General features: G+C 43.8%; 1 protein-coding gene across 3 annotated transcripts in view; it reads left to right on the top strand.

The window, feature by feature from the left end:
* Positions 1-11,362: 11,362 nt before the first annotated feature.
* LOC113907808 overlaps positions 11,363-19,519 on the top strand; it is an 83,086-nt gene continuing 74,929 nt past the window's right edge. Inside the window, exons 1-3 of one of the 3 annotated variants that reach the window (XM_027567434.1) lie at positions 11,363-11,654; positions 15,420-15,485; positions 18,038-18,103. In XM_027567434.1, the coding sequence (XP_027423235.1) occupies positions 11,608-11,654; positions 15,420-15,485; positions 18,038-18,103 (179 nt within the window). In that variant the 5' untranslated portion in view covers positions 11,363-11,607. The remainder of the gene's footprint in view (positions 11,655-15,419; positions 15,486-18,037; positions 18,104-19,519) is intronic. The other 2 variants (XM_027567433.1, XM_027567435.1) reach the window with 2 other exon arrangements.

The raw sequence follows: 19,519 nt of genomic DNA, 5'->3' as shown, positions 1-19,519 counted from the left end.
TTTATAGATAATGTCTCTCTGGGGCTGCGATTGTCCCCTTCCGGCTCTGGCTGCCTGTCACCGGAGGGGGAAGGTCTGCAGCCGGCTATCTCTGTTCAGTCCTTTGTTCCGTGCGTGGGCCTGGCGGTCTTAGGTTAGGGCTGGCTTTTCGCGTGGTAGATATCCCACAGTCTGGTTTGCTAGCCCAAATTATTTCGCTCAGATAACACTCAGGGTATTCAGGCCAGATTCTTACTCTCAGCAATGCAGCCCGCGCTGCGCCTCCCTGCCCAGCCCCTGCTTGCTAATGGCGGATGCAGGCATCTGCGCTGCTTCTCCGCTGGGGGAGTTACCGTAGGGCTCGCAATCTGCGAGTTTTAATTGTTTATTTATTTTTTCTCCCTGTTATGTTGCCCTCTGTGCTTCCAAAGCTTGGCACAGATTCGGCAGTGAGAAGGTTTCCTGGTGTTTGGAAACTTCTCTCTTTTTAAGATTCCCTTCCCGGGACGGAACTCTGTCCTCCCTCTTTTGTCTCTTTTTTTTGTCTTTAATATTTTTTCCTATCTCCTTTCGAAGAGTTGGGTTGCTATTCTGGGTGCCTGATGTCCTCTGCCGGCATTCAGAAGTTGTTTTGTGGAATTTACTCGACGTTTAAATGCTCTTTTGATGAATTTGTGGGGGAGAAAGTGTTCTCCCCGTCCTACTCCTCCGCCATCTTCTACCACATCTTCTTTATCCATTCTCTGTTGATGGACATTTAAGTTGCTTCCACGTCCTGTCTATTGTAAATAGTTCTGCAATGAACATTGAGGTGTATGTATCTTTTAAAACTACAATTTTTTCAAGGCATATGCCCAATAGCAGGGTTGCTGGGTCATACAGTAGATTTATTTCTAGTTTCTTAAGGAATTTCCATGCTGACTTCCATAGTGACTGTATCAATTTACATTTCCACCAACATGCCAGAGGGGTCCTTTTTCTCCACATCATCTCCAGCATTTATTGTTTAGACTTTTTAAAAAATATATAAATTTATTTATTTTAATTGGAGGTTAATTACTTTACAATATTGTATTGGTTTTGATGATGGTCATTCTGACTGGGTGAGGTGATACTTCATTGCAGTTTTTATTTGTATTTCTCTAATAATTAGTGATGTTAAGCATCTTTTCATGTGCTTTTTAGCCATCTGTCTGTCTTCTTTGGAGAAATGTCCTTTCGAATCGTTTGCCCATTTTTTGATTGCTTTTTATATATGTTGAGAGCATTCAATAAATCTTCATTAATATCATGGATTGGTCAGAAGCAAGAATAACAGAGCCAGCAGAGTAACAGTGTAGCATGCATCCCATGGTACTATAACCTGAAAACAAATCTATTGTTTTGGGTTCAGCTGGCTCCCAGGGCCTAAACAAATTCACTCAAGTTTCTGTCTTCTGATCCCAACAGTGCAGCCAAGAAAGGGGAGATAGAAGAGATATTGGGATCTATAATCCCAGAACAAGCAAACATGTATTTCTTTGGATTAGTTTTTAAGAAATTGAAAGTCTGTCACTAAAAGTTACCCTTTGTTATTTGCTTATTGAACTTAGGACTTCCCTGGTGGCTCAGACAGTAAAGCGTCTGTCTACAATGCAGGAGACCAAGGTTCGATCTCTGGATGGGAAAGATCCTCTGGAGAAGGAAATAGCAACCCACTCTAGTACTATTGCCTAGAAAATCCCATGGACGGAGGAGCCTGGTAGGCTACAGTCCATGAGGTCTCAAAGAGTCGGACACGACTGAGTGACTTTACTTTATTGAACTTAAAACCTGTGATACAACTACTCCTCCAAATTTGGCATATTAGGGAAAGGAGGGACTGTCATCAGAAAAATTCTGTTATTGTTATCATAATCAGGTGCAGATATGAGACATCATAGGGGTTCACATGGGCTTTCCAGGTGGCACTAGTGGTAAAAAAAAAACCCACCTGCTGATGCAGGAGACTTAAGAGACTCATGTTTGATCCCTGGGTTGGAGAGATCCTTGGAATAGGAAATGGCAACTTGTTCCAGTATTCTTGCCTGGAAAATTCCATGGACAGAGGAGCCTGGCAGGCTACAGTTGGTGGGGTCTCAAAGAGTCAGACGTTACTGAGGACAAAGCACAAGCACAGGGGTCCACATAATCACAAAGAGGGGATCTTTTCTTTCCCTGGGGAATTTACCTATTTGTTGATTTCTTCCATGGGGACATTAGGTTGTGGAAGTGGGAGAAAAAACTATCTGAACTTTCGGTGGCTCATCAGGGCTGACATAACAGATTAGGAACTAGAGGAGCCCAACCACAAAGCTTGTTTTCTGTAATCTGGGGAGCTAAATTGAAAATTAGAACAAAACAAACAAAAAAATTACAACAAAAACAAATTAGAACAAAACAAAACTTATGAAAGAAAAGGGGCCTGTAACAAACCATGATGACTCTCTTCCTTAAGGCATCTCCATGGAAGCTGCATGGATAGGAAGTTTCAAAATTAAGGTCAATGTCCTGCACAAAAGAAAAAATTACTGGGCATGCAAAGAAGCAAGAAAATGTGGCCAATAATTGATATTTTTAACAACTAAAAGCTGGTGATTGTAACAAAGTGAATACACCAAATAACGCCAGTCGAATGCAGGCTTAAAATTACTAAAAAGGTAAATTTTAAGTTAGGCATATTTTACTATAATTAAGATAAATAAATAAAATAAAAGCTGAAATACGGATTTCCAGATACTGCAGTCAACAGACAAGGACCACAGAATAATTAAGATTAGTACGTTCAAGAAATAACAGCAAAAGTTACACAGAGTGAATGAAGTAAGTAGAATTTCAACCATGAATTGGAACCTATAGAAAAAGAATTAAACATGCATTCAAATTAAACATGCAAAATCAGCATCAAAGAACTTATAATACAGGACCACATATAGAACTAAATTTGGGCTTCCCTGGTAGCTCACTGGGTAAAGAATCTGCCTGCAATGTGGAAGACCTGAGTTTGATTCCTGGGTCAGGAAGATCCCCTGGAGAAGGGAATGGCTACCCACACCAGTATTCTGGCCTGGAGAATCCCCATGGACAGAGGAGTTTGATGGGCTACAGTCCATGGGGTTGCAAAGAGTCAGACGTGACTGAGAGACTTTCACTACTACATAGAACTAAATTTGATGGCAGACTAGACATCACAGATGAAGGATTATTAAAGGTTATTAAATGGAATTCAAACTGAAGTACAGTAAGAAAAAAAAAGAATTGGGTGGAAAACCCATATGTGTGAGCAACAGTTAAGAAGAAGAGACACTAATGTATCGAACAGTCTTATGGACTCTGTGGGAGAGGGAGAAGGTGGGAAGATTTGGGAGAATGACATTGAAACATGTAAAATACCATATAAGAAACGAGTTGCCAGTCCAGGTTCGATGCACGATACTGGATGCTTGGGGCTAGTGCACTGGGACGACCCAGAGGGATGGTATGGGGAGGGAGGAGGGAGGAGGGTTCAGGATGGGGAACACAGGTATACCTGTGGCAGATTCATTTTGATATTTGGCAAAACTAATACAATTATGTAAAGTTTAAAAATAAAATAAACAAACAAACAAAAAGAAGTCTACTGTATGCATGACCAAAATCTCAGAAGGGAGAGAAAGATAATATTTGAAAGATAATGGTCAAGATTTTCCAAAACTGCTAAAAATGTCAACTTACAAATTTAAGAAACTCAGATCCCAAAGAAAATTACACACAGTCACATCATAATCAAACTCCTGAAAAATACAAGACAAAGAAAAAACCTGAAAAGCAGTCAGAGGACAAAAACACATACTGCTGCTGCTGCTGCTCCTGCTAAGTCGCTTCAGTCGTGTCCGACTCTGTGCGACCCCATAGACCACAGCCCACCAGGCTCCCCCGTCCCTGGGATTCTCCAGGCAAGAACACTGGAGTGGGTTGCCATTTCCTTCTCCAATGCATGAAAGTGAAAAGTGAAAGTGAAGTCGCTCAGTCAAGTCCAACTCTCAGCGACCCCATGGACTGCAGCCTACCAGGATCCTCCATCCATGGGATTTTCCAGGCAAGAGTACTGGAGTGGGGTGCCATTGCCTTCTCCAAACACATACTACTTTCAGTAAAGAAACAATACATTGGGAAAAGATCGTCTTTTCAACAAAGGGTGCTGAAACAGTTGGATAACCACCATACTAAAGAAAGATCTACTTGTCCACACAAAATCAACCTGAGTGAGTCTCTCAGTCTTTATGTTATAGGTGAAAAAATCCAGACACAAAAGAGTTCTAATGCATCATTCAATTTTTAGGATGTTCAAGAGCAGACAAAACCAACCAAAAGTATTAGAAGACACAGTCGCAATTACCTCAATGAAAGATTGCAGGCAGGAGGAGAAGGGGACGACAGAGGATGAGATGGCTGGATGGCATCACCGACCCAATGGACATGGGTTTGGGTAAACTCCGGGAGTTGGTGATGGACAGGGAGACCTGGCATGCTGTGGTTCATGGGGTCGCAAAGTCGGACACGACTGAGTGACTGAACTGAACTGAACTGAACTGAGGATCGGTATTGACCAGAATGAGCAAGAAAGAAAACAGTGAGAATGTTGAAAAGTGTTCTATATCTCGATGTGATCACACACACACACACACACACACACATGTATATCTGTGTATATGTGTGTGTGTATGTGTATCCATCACATTGCACCTGTAAAACCTGTGTGTTACAATTGTTTAAAATGTAAGAAATTGCTGTATATTTGTCCTTTATTTCTTATTGCTATGCATCCCCAGTATTTCCTCATGTAGAGAACCAGGGCCAAATGCCTGTTTACAAAGGGAAAGGGCAGTATGGATTGACCTCTAGACACTGAAAAGCACAGATGTGCACGTTTGTGGCTAGAGCTTCAAGCAGTTGTGCAGACCATTACTTACGCTGTTTTCTCTGCCTGGAATGTGCCTTCTTCTCCCTTGACTTGGTTATTCATTCTCTAGGTGTCCTTGCTTGCTATGGAAAGCCTTTCCAACCCCCAGGTTTGAGTTCAGAGGCTCTATCATGTGCTCCCAAACTCACATATTATAAATGCTGGCCACTCCATAATGCACTAGCCTTCTTTCTTGTTTGTTCTGCAGGTAGGCTGTAAGTTCCTGGAGGGGAACTTGAATTATGGAAGGTTGCACCTCCAGCGCTTGGTAAGAGCTCACTAATCGTTTATTGGACAGTTAAATGGATTCAAAACAAAATGGACCCATTAGTCCTCAACTGAAAGATGATGCGTGACCCCTGCCAGTAGAATAACACGATGGGATTGGAGGCAACCTGGAGCTGTTGCTCGCTGCCTCCTCACCAATGAGAGTTCCTGACTTCTAGGCCATGGTTGAGCACAGCTCCAAAACACAGCACTTTGCATTAAAACTGTAAAGAAAGGAAACCGCGACCTGGTTAAAATCTTGTGTCTTTTGGACCTTGGACAGGTCTCCTAACAATCTAAGTTGGATTTGTACAGCCAAATGCAGAAAGGAGCAAGACAGAGAGTATAGATGAACATGGTCGATTGTATCATTGTTCTTAGTTATTCACTGCCCTGCCTATAAGGGTTTTATATTTTCTCGCCATTGCTTACAATTTACAGGATTTACCTTTGGAGCAAGGGTACTTCCTTGCCCCGTTGATGTCACTTTGGGCTGTGCCTTGTTTTGGCCAATAGAATGTGAGCAGAAATGATGGATGCTGTGTCTGAGCTGAAGCCTGAAAAGCCACTGTCCCACTGGGGCGTGTTTTCTTTTCCCTCTGGAACAAGAATTCCAGATGCGTGGCTTTTCCCTCAGTCTGGATCCTGGAATCTGAAATCTTCACAGACAAAAGCAAACTGTGAGCAGGAAGTGAAGTTGAGTTGCTGTAAGATGCTGAGGTTTTGAGATTTTATCTGATGAGAAGGTTGTCTAAGTTCACAGTGGCAAGCGTCAGGCAGAGGGCTTGGCTAGCGCAAGAAAGCCTACCCGTCCCAACGGACAGCCCCAGTGCAGCATCACTGTATGGGAATGCAACCTCACCCCTGACAGATCTTCTGGGCTTTCAGAGGGGCCAGATTATTAATTAACCCCCCTCCTGATGTTTCATTAAAATATACCTGCTTTTATTCTATTTATTTAAAAAAATTTTAATTTCATACTCCAGTATAGTTGATTTACCAATGTTGTGTTATTTTCAGGTGTACAGCAAAATGACTGAGTTATACATATTCATATATCTATTCTTTATCACGTTCTAATTAAAATATTGGGGCTTCCCTGGTGGCTCAGAGGGTAAAACGTCTGCTTGCAAGGCGGGAGACCTGGGTTCGATCCCTGGGTCGGGAAGATCCCCTGGAGAAGGAAATGGCAACCCACTCCAGTACTCTTGCCTGGAAAATCCCATGGACAGAGAAGCCTGGTAGGCTACAGTCCATGGGGTCACTAAGAGTCGGACATGACTGAGCGGCTTCACTTTAACCCTTTAAATTAAAATATACCTCCTTTTAAATATCGGAAACTAAATTAATGTTTCAAAAAGCACTTACAGTCAAATCAAGTTAAGGGAATATATTTTCAATTTCTTATCCACCCTTTTGTTTTCTTACGTATAAGAGGAGAATGATAATATCTATTCTGCCTCTGTAACAGGGTTATTTTGAGTGTCAGATATGTCTAAATTTGTGTTTGTTTTATTTTAATTTTGAAATGATAAGATAACAAAAGAAGGTCAAGGACAGAAGTTAAACCATGCTGGGAAAGCAGGCTGGAGATTCCTAAGGTGACAAGATACCAAGGGGGCCCGTAGGGCCAGCACCATGTCTCAACTTTGCTGAGCCTCCATATAAAACATGAAAAGCAGATTTCTGCACAGGCAGAGCAGACTAGCCCACAACCATCTTCAGGAAGAAGGTAATTGTGAAATAGTTGGAGCATAAGGAACTGACAAAAAGAAATAGTTCTCTCTCAGGAAACAAGTCTGAGCTAGGTTAATAGATCCAAGCTCACTTTCCTGGTTTGCAACATTATACAGCATTATAATGCATGCTTTCCCTTGATTAATGACAATAAGAAAAAATAGCCTAAGGGAGTATACATATAGTCCTTAGAAATGGATAAGATCAGGTTTAAAGGTATTAACTTGATATTCTCCAAAGAGAGGTGGATTTGCCTGACACCTTTGCACGATATCTCACAGGTAGGATTTGATGGTGATCCTGAACATGGTCTCAATAAGAATATAAAGAAGATTGGGGAAATGCCAGAAAGGAAGAAACATAATCTAACGTCGTATTTTTTGTGTTTTCAGATTTCACATTTTTCCTTCCATTACGCATATGCACCACTAGAGGGCACCATGCAGTCTTGCTTCCACACTGTGTGTTACGCTGGGTCCCACCTCCAGTTACTACTCTGAGAGCTGTACAGGTTTAGTCTGTCTCCAGTCAGATCGCATAGTGTCAGCATGTCTGACTGCAGAAAGCTGCATACCCATCCTTGATCCAGGTCAGTTCCTGCGCCCCATGTCATTAGGAGCTATCTGATCCTTCCAGGTGACCAAGAGCAAAGCGTCCATTCCTGTCCTGTGGCCTCTGGTTCATGTAGGGGCTTCCTATGTCACCCGGTCACCAGCACTGAGGGCAATTTCTGGGCTGCCCCTCAGCCCTACAGTGTGTTCTGCCAGATTCTGGAACTAGAACGAAAGTTACAGGACCTACAGATACAAGAAAAGGGATTGTGCAGAATAACAAATGATAACATTCCAGTGTGTGTTAGTGCTCCAGCAGCTTCAAGAAGTGAATGAAGTGATTCTCCAAGAAAGCACAAGGTCTCATGAAGAAAAGTGTTCTCAAGGCCAATCAGCTCAGACTGAATAAGGTAGGAATTTGCATTTTGGCTGTTTCCTTTTCTCCTCCCTGCCTTGTTAGGGATCCCCATACAGGAGTTAACTTGAAGCTAAGATATAATATAGGGGATATCTCAGTTCAATTCACTCAGTCATGTCCAATTCTTTGTGACCCCATGGACTGCAGCATGCCAGGCTTCCTTGTCCATCACCAACTCCCGGAGTTCGCTTAAACTCGTGTCCATAGAGTTGGTGATGCCGTCCAGCCATCTCATCCTCTGTCCTCCCCTTTTCCTCTCGCCTTCAATCTTTCCCAGCATCAGGGTCTTTTCCAGTGAGTCAACTCTGCATGAGGTGGCCAAAGTATTGAAGTTTCAGCTTCAGCATCAGTCCTTCCAATGAATATTCAGGACTGATTTCCTGACTGATTTCTGTCTATCTCGATATATGCACGCGTGATTGCTTAGTCACTCAGTCGTGTTGACTCTTTGCAACCCCATGGATTGTAGCCCCCCAGGCTCCTCTGCCCATGGGATTCCCAGGCAAGAATACTGGAGTGGGTTGTCATTTCCTTCTCCAGGGGATCTTCCCAACCTAAAGAACAGTTGCTGTGCCTCAAGACTCCTTGAGATTAGTTACTTTCCCATTGACTGATTTGACAAGTATTCACTAGTATTATCAACTGTGCCCCAAACACTCAGTGGTAAATAAGACAGCCATAGGCAGGGCATGCCTGCTTAGGACTTAACAGTCCACTGGGGACACAAAAATAATTACAATGCAATAGGGTATGTTCTATAAAAGAGAGAAGCAGAGTACAGTATTAGTACAGACCTGGGACCCCAATGCAGATGTAGGAAGTCAGGGAAGGCTTCCTGGAGGAGGAACTATCAAACTGATATCTTAAGCAGAAGAGAAGTAGGACATGTGAGAAGAGTATAAGCATGTTCCAGGCAAAAGTAACACAGCACAGAGGAAGAAAAGAATCAAGCAGGATTTTATTTCTGTGTATACAGTTTTTGAGGTGGCTGTTTTCCACTTCTCTATTTTATCCTGAGTCTCCATATCAACTGTTTTTGAAAACATGATTTTAATAGCTGCTTAATAGTCTCTTGTAGGGATAGTAGCTAATTTATATACCCATTTTCAAAGGGAAATAAGCATTCTAGGGCTCATGTTAATTGCTCTCCTCTTCAAAATGTCTGAAATAATCTTTATTGCTCATATTAATTCCCCCTCAGGTCTCTTTGACTTGGTTATCTGTTGAGAAAAAGTTCTGCAGCCCAACCTGGTATTACCCCGGCAGCAAACAGTGAGTTTAAGCAAGTTACTGGCTTGATGAAGGTTGGTTACGCGGATTTATCGTAAACCTTGCTGCAGTTGTCTCACGTGCATCGGTGGGGCCTTCAGAGGGGCTCCAGGATTCTGGGGCTTTTGGACTTTGCACTGGTCCTCAGGGGCCCCTTTGTGCCCCTGAGCCTCCTCCATGTCTGCATCTCAACACTTCCTCTATCCCCCGCTTTCAGGGAGCTTGGGATGTCAACGGATATCTATCTCCATCTTTTCCCCAGTAAATATATTGTTTGCAGTGGCTCCATTTCCTGAAGCTGCAAATATCAGTTTCATAAATAGGCTTCTCTAAAACCATCTGTGGGACTTCCCTGGTGGCTCAGTGGTAAAAAATTCTCCTGCCAGTGCAGAAGGCACAGGTTTGATCCCTGATTTGGGAAGACCCCACATGCCATGGAACAACTAAGCCTGCTTGCCACAGCTATTGAGCCTGTGCTGTAGAGCCCAGGAGCCAGAACTACCGAAGCCTGTGTGCCCTAGAGCCCACGCTTCACAACAAGGGAAGTCTCTGCAACGGGAAGTCCAAGCACCACAGCTAGAGAGTAGCCCCCACTCTCCACAACCAGAGAAAAGCCCACACAGCAACAAAGACCCAGCACAGCCAAAAATAAAAATATGCGGGTAAAAATAGACATAGACTCTATTTAACAAGTTGCTGACTAAGCAAAATTATTTTCTGAGTCAAGAAGGAAGGACTTCCACAATTCTTAGAGGAAGTAAGGCATTTGTGATAGAGTATCCAAACACCTTCTTTGGGGCTGTTTCAGATCTAGTTCATGTTGTTGCTGTTCCACCTCATTGTAAAACTGATCTTCTGCTCTTTAAGTGACCATATGTCTCATTTTAATCTGCTTTGCAGCGAGTTTTTTGGGGTTTTGAGTGTTTTTTTTTTTTTTGAGTGTTCACATTTATTGTCTTATCATTCATTTATGCTTCCTTTTTTTTTTTTTTTTTTGCTAGCACAAAGTCTTTATTGAGATCGACACATGTCTAAAATGGCTTAGATTTTTTATAATTAATTTTTACTGGAGTGTAATTTTTTTCATAATATTGTGTTAGTCTCCACTAAAGTGAATCAGCAACAGGAGGAGGAAATGGCAACCCATTCCAGTCTTCTTGCTGGGATAATTCCATGAACAGAGGAGCCTGGTGGGCTAAGTCCATGGGGTCACAAAGAATCGGACACGACTAAGTGACTTGACCATCACCACATAATTGTTTCATAATATTATGTTAGTCTCCACTCTAAAGTAAAGTGAATCAGCTATACATGTACATATATACCCTCTTTTTTGTATTTTCCTTCCCATTTAGAGCACTGAGTAGAGTTCTCCAAGGTATCCAGTAGGTTCCCATTGATTATATATCAATTCCAATCTCCTAATTATCCACCCTATGCCTCCTTAATAAGGCATGTTTGGAGAGAAATCATCTCACCGGTTCCATGTGGGCCCTAGCTGTTCCATTCAAATTCTACTGTGAATTAAAGATTTCTTGTGTCTCATATATTACTACATTGCTGTATGACTTGCCATGAGCTAGAGAGTTTTTCAAACCTCAGAGCACTCTAATAGTAATTCCAGTTCTCAAACATACTTATTTCATGTAAGAAGCCATTTTCTCTGAGAGCCACAAGAATCTCCACATTAAAACAGAATTTTCCTGGTGACCTCAGCTTGATTCAGGCCCTTAGTCTCAGGCCTGCGTGTGTATGCTTAGTTGCTCAGTCGTGTCCAACTCTTTGTGGCCAAATGGACTGTAGCCCACCAGTCTCCTCTGCCCATGGGATTCTCCAGGCAAGAATACTGGAGTGGGTTGCCATGCCCTCCTCCAGGGGATCTTCCCAACCCAGGGATCGAACCCAAGTCTCTGGCATTGTGGGAGGATTCTTTACCATCTGAGCCCCCAGGGAAGCCCAAGAATACTGGAGTGGGTAGCCTATCCCTTCTCTAGGGGAACTTCCCAACCCAGGAATCCAACCAGGGTCTCCTGCATTGCAGGCAGATTCTTTACCAGCTGAGTCATTGGGAAGCCCAATTTTAGGCCTTCACAGTCTAATTCTCATTTGTCCAATCGGGTAGCTGCCGACTGCTATTACCTTGAACTGCTCGCTGAGTTTATGCAAAGTAATTTTAACAGGTATTTGCCAGTTGCCTGAAGTGGAGACTCAACTGAAGGCTTTAATAATCCTTTATTAGGCAGATACCCACATATCTTTATGGACAGACAATGTACAGTTTGGCATCATTTAAAAATGCCACCCAGCCTATCAACTGATGCCTAGAGAATGTGAGCCTGAAAGATAACAATGTGTAGGCTGAGGCCACAGATGTCACGTCAGTCATCCTTGGCGGTTTTCTTGCACTGACATTGGGAAGCCAGCTTATGATCTCAGGATGGACCGAAAATGATTTTTGTATTACTACTGTCAGGTAGGTGGAATTTTTTTTTTAAAGCAGGATTCTGTTATATGGGCAGAGAAGGCAATGGCACCCCACTCCAGTACTCTTGCCTGGAAAATCCCATGGACGGAGGGGCCTGGTAGGCTGCAGTCCATGGAGTCGCTGAGGGTCAGACACGACTGAGCGACTTCACTTTCCCTTTTCACTTTCATGCATTGGGAGAAGGAAATGGCAACCCACTCCAGTGTTCTTGCCTGGAGAATCCCAGGGACGGGGGAGCCTGGTGGGCTGCCGTCTATGGGGTCGCATAGAGTCAGACACGACTGAAGGGACTTAGCAGCAGCAGCAGAAGCTGTTATATGGGACATAGGACTATAGATAGAAGAAAAACTATCTCGTTTTAGTCCTATTTGACTTAACTGAATAACTGAATGAGTAGTATTCAGATCCCAGTCTCGTTGTTTAGTCAGTTGCATCTGACTCTTTTGTGACCCTATTGACTGTAGCCTACCAGCTCCTCTGTCCATGGAATTTCTCAGGCAGGAATACTGGAGTGGGTTGCCATTTCCTTCTCCAGGGGATCATCCTGCCCCAGGGATAAAACCCACATCTCCTGCACTGGCAGGTAGACTCTTTGCCACTGAGCCACCAGGACCCCAGCCCAGTGTGGTGGTTGGATTTTTATTGAGAGTGGGTTGGTAAGGTGGTGAAGTTACCCATGGCTGGATCAAGTGAGAGGGATGCTGTTCAATTGTAAGCCTAGGCAGCCTTGAAACAATGTAATCAAATACTCTGAAACACAAGTCTGTGTGAAAGAATGTGTTGCTTTTCTGGCATTTTCATGAGTTTAACTTCTAAATTAAAGAGTCGTTAATGAAGGTGATGGTGAGTCTATGTTCCTTATTTTTTAAAAAGTTTCACCAAAAGTTATGATTTCCTCTTTCTCCTGTCAAAGAATTAAAAGCCACATGTGAACCCTGAATCCAGGCGATGGCAGTGGGGGGGTTGTTATTTTCTACTTCGTGGTCCATTACTGAGAAGTGATACAGGGAAGAGAAAGAAAGAAAGAACTCTTATTGGCTGAAGGATTATGTGGTTTAGGCAGAAATGGAAATCAGTTCATTAAAATAAAAAGTAACATAGGCACATTATGAAGTAGTATCAAATTAGCATTATTTTTGGCCTCTTCCTGAGAGTGTTAGGATTAAAAGTTCTTCTCAAATACAGCGTTTATGTGTCAGAAATACTAGTGCCCAGCACCTAGATAAGGAGCAGGCAATTACTTGAAATGTGTTTAGCCCCCTCAGACATGGTTGTAATTTGAGTTACAGAGAGTCTCAAGAATCAAAGAGCACTCTAGGAATTGGAGGAGGGATTCAGGAATTTCTTAGATATTCAGTTCAGTTCAGATCAGTCACTCATTCGTGTCCGACTCTTTTAACCCCATGAATTGCAGCACGCCAGGCCTTCCTGTCCATCACCAACTCCCGGAGTTCACCCAGACTCACATCCATCGAGTCAGTGATGCCATCCAGCCATCTCATCCTCTGTCGTCCCCTTCTTCTCCTGCCCCCAATCCCTCCCAGCATCAGAGTCTTTTCCAATGAGTCAACTCTTCACATGAGGTGGCCAAAGTACTGGAGTTTCAGCTTTAGCATCATTCCTTCCAAAGAAATCCCAGGGCTGATCTCCTTGAGAATGGACTGGTTGGACGGTTGGCTAAAAAATTCCTTCGTTCATAAGAGGTCATGGAAATATCAGAACAAACTTTTCGCCTGACCCTGCACTAGGGGATAAAGTGTGTAATGGTTAAAGCACAGATATGAAAGTTTCAAACCTGGCTTCACATCTGAAAACCAGGGCGCATTAAGGCAAGTTCCTTTCCCTCCCTCAGCCTCACTGTTCTTATCTGAGAAATACAGACAATATTGGTACCTGCCTACTGCTGTCAACGAGTAGTCGCCTAAGGACTAAACAAAGTCATTACCGTAATGTCCTTACTCCAGCGTCTGGCAGTAGTGAAGAGGTATTTAGCTATGCTAACAATTATAACCTAGGAAACAAACCTGGGTATAGGATGGTGACTTCTGAGAAGTGAAGGAGAAGGGGGCAATTCCAGGAAACAGAAGACTAGCAGAGTTATCTTCCTGGAGAAGGAAATGGGAGCCACTCCAGTATTCTGGCCTGGAGAATCCCATGGACAGAGAAGCCTGGCTAGCTACAGTCCACAGTGTCGCAAAGAGTCGGACTCGACTGAAGCGACTTAGCACCCACGCTGGTGGCACTAGTGGTAAAGAATCCTCATGCCAAAGCAAGAGACGTGAGAGACACGGGTTTGATCCCTGGGTCGGGAAGATTCCCCTGGAGGAAAGGAGTTTTTCCTAAATGATTTGATTCCCAATCCCTGAATTCCTTCACTCATTTGTGCCTTCAGGAATTATGCATGAGGTACCCCAAGGCCACGACAGTGCACGAATGAGCTCCTGAGTTCATGTCCAGGGCGGGTGGGGGCAGGGAGAGGGAGGGAACAGAGGCATTCAGCAGAACAAGTATTGAAATACAAGAGTGAAAAATAGCACCCAGAAATAAACCAGGGAAGGTGATGGACATACTGCAGAAGGCCAACATAGAGAAGGGTAGCAGGACCTTTTTCTTTGAGTTTGTGACCTTTCTGATGAAAGTTGAACAATGAGAAGAAGCCAAACTTGCAAAATCTGGGGAGGGTGGTGGAGGTAGAAGGGAGATGAAGGAAGACAATTCTGAGGCAGAAGAAGGCAGAGTGTGTTCAAGGAAAAGCCAAAGCTCTGATTTGAGTATAGGGTCCTGATGCTACACAGCACTTGGAGAGAGATCTGGGTCCATAGGCCTTGGTGATCTGTGTGCATCTCACCACACACACCTTGCAGGCACACCGTTGGAATGACTCAGGAAAGAAGCAAGGCTTCTCCTTTTCCTTCAGTAATCTAGGAAGAGAACGTTCCTCTCAATTTAATTGTTACAGGACTGAGTTCTGAACTGGGATTCAGGGACACAGCACTCTAAATTTCTTAAAAGCCAAATCTGTGTCTTCATTTTTGTCTCCCCCACTCTGCTAGGCTTACATATGTGTGTAGTCTCTCAGTTTCATCCATGTGATCCCATGGACTGTAGCATACCAGACTCCTCTGTCCATGGAATATTCCAGCCAAGAATACTGGAGTAGGTTGCGCTTCTCCATGACATCTTCCTGACCCAGGGATCGAACCTGCATCTCCTGTATTGCAGGCAGATTCTTTACCATCTGAGCCACCAGGGAAGCCTGCTAGGCATGTAGTAGGCACTCAGCTAATACTAGTTGCAGAAACACCAAATGATCAGAATTTTGTTGCAGACCAGTTTCAGTGTGGAGAACTGATTGACTCGCATGGGTCTCATTTTCGTCCTGCCTATCAAATAAAACACAGACTAGATGGCATCAAACTCCTTTTCATGTCTAAACTTCAGTGATGCCTCAAAGGTCAGCCTGAGATGATCCATAGGCTAGTTTCCAAATCTCTAAATCTCTAGGTTAGTATGAAGCTGGGTTTTTAGAAAGAAATGAACACTCTCACTCTGAACCCCTGGAGAAGGATTTCTAAGACGGGGAAGGAGGCACAGTATCTCAAAATCAACTTGCACTGGTTTCAAATTGGGAAGTTGGATTTCACATTCTTGTGATGAATTTCTTTGTACTTTGGTCTTTAGATGATGACTGATAACATCTATGATCCTACTGGGGAAGCACATTTTAGATAATTTTCCCAAATGTCTTTATAGGTTATATTTCCAGAGAACCTGTTGCAACACGGAGTACAGAGACCGCTGTCACTTTGGACTCACCAGGTAAGTTACCAACCAAAGGAGATGGGTAATAGATTTCCAGCCATTAGCATCATATCTGTGTATTTAATAAGCACCTATCTGTGTGATATTCTATGATACATGAGTCAAATTAAAGCAACAACACTGAAAAGAAACATTGCCAGGTTACCTCTGGCTCTTGGAATTGGGGTAATTTTTTCTGCTATTTCAGTTCAGTTCAGTTCAGTCATTCAGTTGTGTCCAACTCTTTGCGACCCCATGAATTGCAGCACGCCAGGCCTCCCTGTCCATCACCAACCCCCGGAGTTCACCCAGACTCACATCCATCGAGTCAGTGATGCCATCCAGCCATCTCATCCTCTGTCGTCCCCTTCTTCTCCTGCCCCCAATCCCTCCCAGCATCAGAGTCTTTTCCAATGAGTCAACTCTTCACATGAGGTGGCCAAAGTACTGGAGTTTCAGCTTTAGCATCATTCCTTCCAAAGAAATCCCAGGCTGATCTCCTTAAGAATGGACTGGTTGGACGGTTGGCTAAAAAATTCCTTCGTTCATAAGATGTCATGGAAATATCGGAACAAACTTTTCGCCTGACCCTGCACTAGGCGATAAAGTGTGTAATGGTTAAAGCACAGATATGAAAGTTTCAAACCTGGCTTCACATCTGAAAACCAGGGCGCATTAAGGCAAGTTCCTTTCCCTCCCTCAGCCTCACTGTACTTATCTGAGAAATACAGGCAATATTGGTACCTGCCTACTGCTGTCAACGAGTAGTCGCCTAAAGGACTAAACAAAGTCATTACCGTAATGTCCTTACTCCAGCGTCTGGCAGTAGTGAAGAGGTATTTAGCTATGCTAACAATTATAACCTAGGAAACAAACCTGGGTATAGGATGGTGACTTCTGAGAAGTGAAGGAGAAGGGGGCAATTCCAGGCAACAGAAGACTAGCAGAGTTATCTTCCTGGAGAAGGAAATGGGAGCCCACTCCAGTATTCTGGCCTGGAGAATCCCATGGACAGAGAAGCCTGGCTAGCTACAGTCCACAGTGTCGCAAAGAGTTGGACTCGACTGAAGCGACTTAGCACCCACGCTGGTGGCACTAGTGGTAAAGAATCCTCATGCCAAAGCAAGAGACGTGAGAGACACGGGTTTGATCCCTGGGTCGGGAAGATTCCCCTGGAGGAAAGGAATTTTTTCTAAATGATTTGATTCCCAATCCCTGAATTCCTTCACTCACTTGTGCCTTCAGGAATTATGCATGAGGTACCCCAAGGCCACGACAGTGCCACGAATGAGCTCCTGAGTTCATGTTCAGGGCGGGTGGGGGCAGGGAGAGGGAGGGAACAGAGGCATTCAGCAGAACAAGTATGGAAATAAAAGAGTATAAAATAGCACCCAGAAATAAACCAGGGAAGGTGATGGACATACTGCAGAAGGCCAACACAGAGAAGGGTAGCAGGACCTTTTTCTTTGAGTTTGTGACATTTCTGATGAAAGTTGAACAATGAGAAGAAGCCAAACTTGCAAAATCTGGGGAGGGTGGTGGAGGTAGAAGGGAGACGAAGGAAGACAATTCGGAGGCAGAAGAAGGCAGAGTGTGTTCAAGGAAAAGCCAAAGCTCTGATTTGAGTATAGGGTCCTGATGCTAAACAGCACTTGGAGAGAGCTCTGGGTCCATAGGCCTTGGTGATCTGTGTGCATCTCACCACACACGCCTTGCAGGCACACCATTAGAATGACTCAGCAAAGAAGCAAGGCTTCTCCTTTTCCTTCAGTAATCTAGGAAGGGAACGTTTCTCTCAACTTAATTGTTACAGGACTGAGTTCTGAACTGGGATTCAGGGACACAGCACTCTAAATTTCTTAAAAGCCAAATCTGTGTCTTCATTTTTGTCTCCCCCACTCTGCTAGGCTTACATATGTGTGTAGTCTCTCAGTTTCATCCATGTGATCCCATGGACTGTAGCATACCAGACTCCTCTGTCCATGGAATATTCCAGCCAAGAATACTGGAGTAGGTTGCGCTTCTCCATGACATCTTCCTGACCCAGGGATCGAACCTGCAACTCCTGTATTGCAGGCAGATTCTTTACCATCTGAGCCACCAGGGAAGCCTGCTAGGCATGTAGTAGGCACTCAGCTAATACTAGTTGCAGAAACACCAAATGATCAGAATTTTGTTGCAGACCAGTTTCAGTGTGGAGAACTGATTGACTCGCATGGGTCTCATTTTCGTCCTGCCTATCAAATAAAACACAGACTAGATGGCATCAAAATCCTTTTCATGTCTAAACTTCAGTGATGCCTCAAAGGTCAGCCTGAGATTTTCCAGGAAGCTGGGTTTTTAGAAAGAAATGAACACTCTCACTCTGAACCCCTGGAGAAGGATTTCTAAGACGGGGAAGGACGCACAGTATCTCAAAATCAACTTGCACTGGTTTCAAATTGGGGAAGTTGGATTTCACATTCTTGTGATGAATTTCTTTGTACTTTGGTCTTTAGATGATGACTGATAACATCTATGATCCTACTGGGGAAGCACATTTTAGATAATTTTCCCAAATGTCTTTATAGGTTATACTTCCAGAGAATCTGTTGCAAAACAGCGTACAGAGACCGCTGTCACTTGGGATTCACCAGGTAAGTTACCAACCAAAGGAGATGGGTAATAGATTTCCAGCCATTAGCATCATATCTGTGTATTTAATAAGCACCTATCTGTGTGATATTCTATGATACATGAGTCAAATTAAAGCAACAACACTGAAAAGAAACATTGCCAGGTTACCTCTGGCTCTTGGAATTGGGGTAATTTTTTTCTGCTATTTCAGTTCAGTTCATTTCAGTCATTCAGTTGTGTCCAACTCTTTGCGACCCCATGAATTGCAGCACGCCAGGCCTCCCTGTCCATCACCAACTCCCGGAGTTCACCCAGACTCACATCCATCGAGTCAGTGATGCCATCCAGCCATCTCATCCTCTGTCGTCCCCTTCTTCTCCTGCCCCCAATCCCTCCCAGCATCAGAGTCTTTTCCAATGAGTCAACTCTTCACATGAGGTGGCCAAAGTACTGGAGTTTCAGCTTTAGCATCATTCCTTCCAAAGAAATCCCAGGGCTGATCTCCTTGAGAATGGACTGGTTGGATGGTTCGCTGAAAAATTCCTTTGTTCATAAGATGTCATGGAAATATCGGAACAAACTTTTCACCTGACCCTGCACTAGGGGATAAAGTGTGTAATGGTTAAAGCACAGATATGAAAGTTTCAAACCTGGCTTCACATCTGAAAACCAGGGCGCATTAAGGCAAGTTCCTTTCCCTCCCTCAGCCTCACTGTTCTTATCTAAGAAATACAGCCAATATTGGTACCTGCCTACTGCTGTCAACGAGTAGTCGCCTAAGGACTAAACAAAGTCATTACCGTAATGTCCTTACTCCAGCGTCTGGCAGTAGTGAAGAGGTATTAGCTATGCTAACAATTATAACCTAGGAAACAAACCTGGGTATAGGATGGTGACTTCTGAGAAGTGAAGGAAAGGGGGCCAATCCAGGAACAGAAGACTAGCAGAGTTATCTTCCTGGAGAAGGAAATGGGAGCCCACTCCAGTATTCTGGCCTGGAGAATCCCATGGACAGAGAAGCCTGGCTAGCTACAGTCCACAGTGTCGCAAAGAGTCGGACTCGACTGAAAGGACTTAGCACCCACGATGGTGGCACTAGTGGTAAAGAATCCTCATGCCAAAGCAAGAGACGTGAGAGACGGGTTTGATCCCTGGGTCGGGAAGATTCCCCTGGAGGAAAGGAATTTTTCTAAATGATTTGATTCCCAATCCCTGAATTCCTTCACTCATTTGTGCCTTCAGGAATTATGCATGAGGTACCCCAAGGCCACGACAGTGCCACGAATGAGCTCCTGAGTTCATGTTCAGGGCGGGTGGGGGGGCAGGGAGAGGAGGGAACAGAGGCATTCAGCAGAACAAGTATGGAAATACAAGAGTGAACAAATAGCACCCAGAAATAAACCAGGGAAGGTGATGGACATACTGCAGAAGGCCAA

This window comes from Bos indicus x Bos taurus, chromosome 17 (genome assembly GCF_003369695.1).
Source record: "Bos indicus x Bos taurus breed Angus x Brahman F1 hybrid chromosome 17, Bos_hybrid_MaternalHap_v2.0, whole genome shotgun sequence".
Taxonomy (NCBI): Eukaryota; Metazoa; Chordata; class Mammalia; order Artiodactyla; family Bovidae; genus Bos; species Bos indicus x Bos taurus.
The sequence above is the reverse complement of the archived record's forward strand: the minus strand, read 5'-3'. Positions and strand labels throughout refer to the sequence as shown.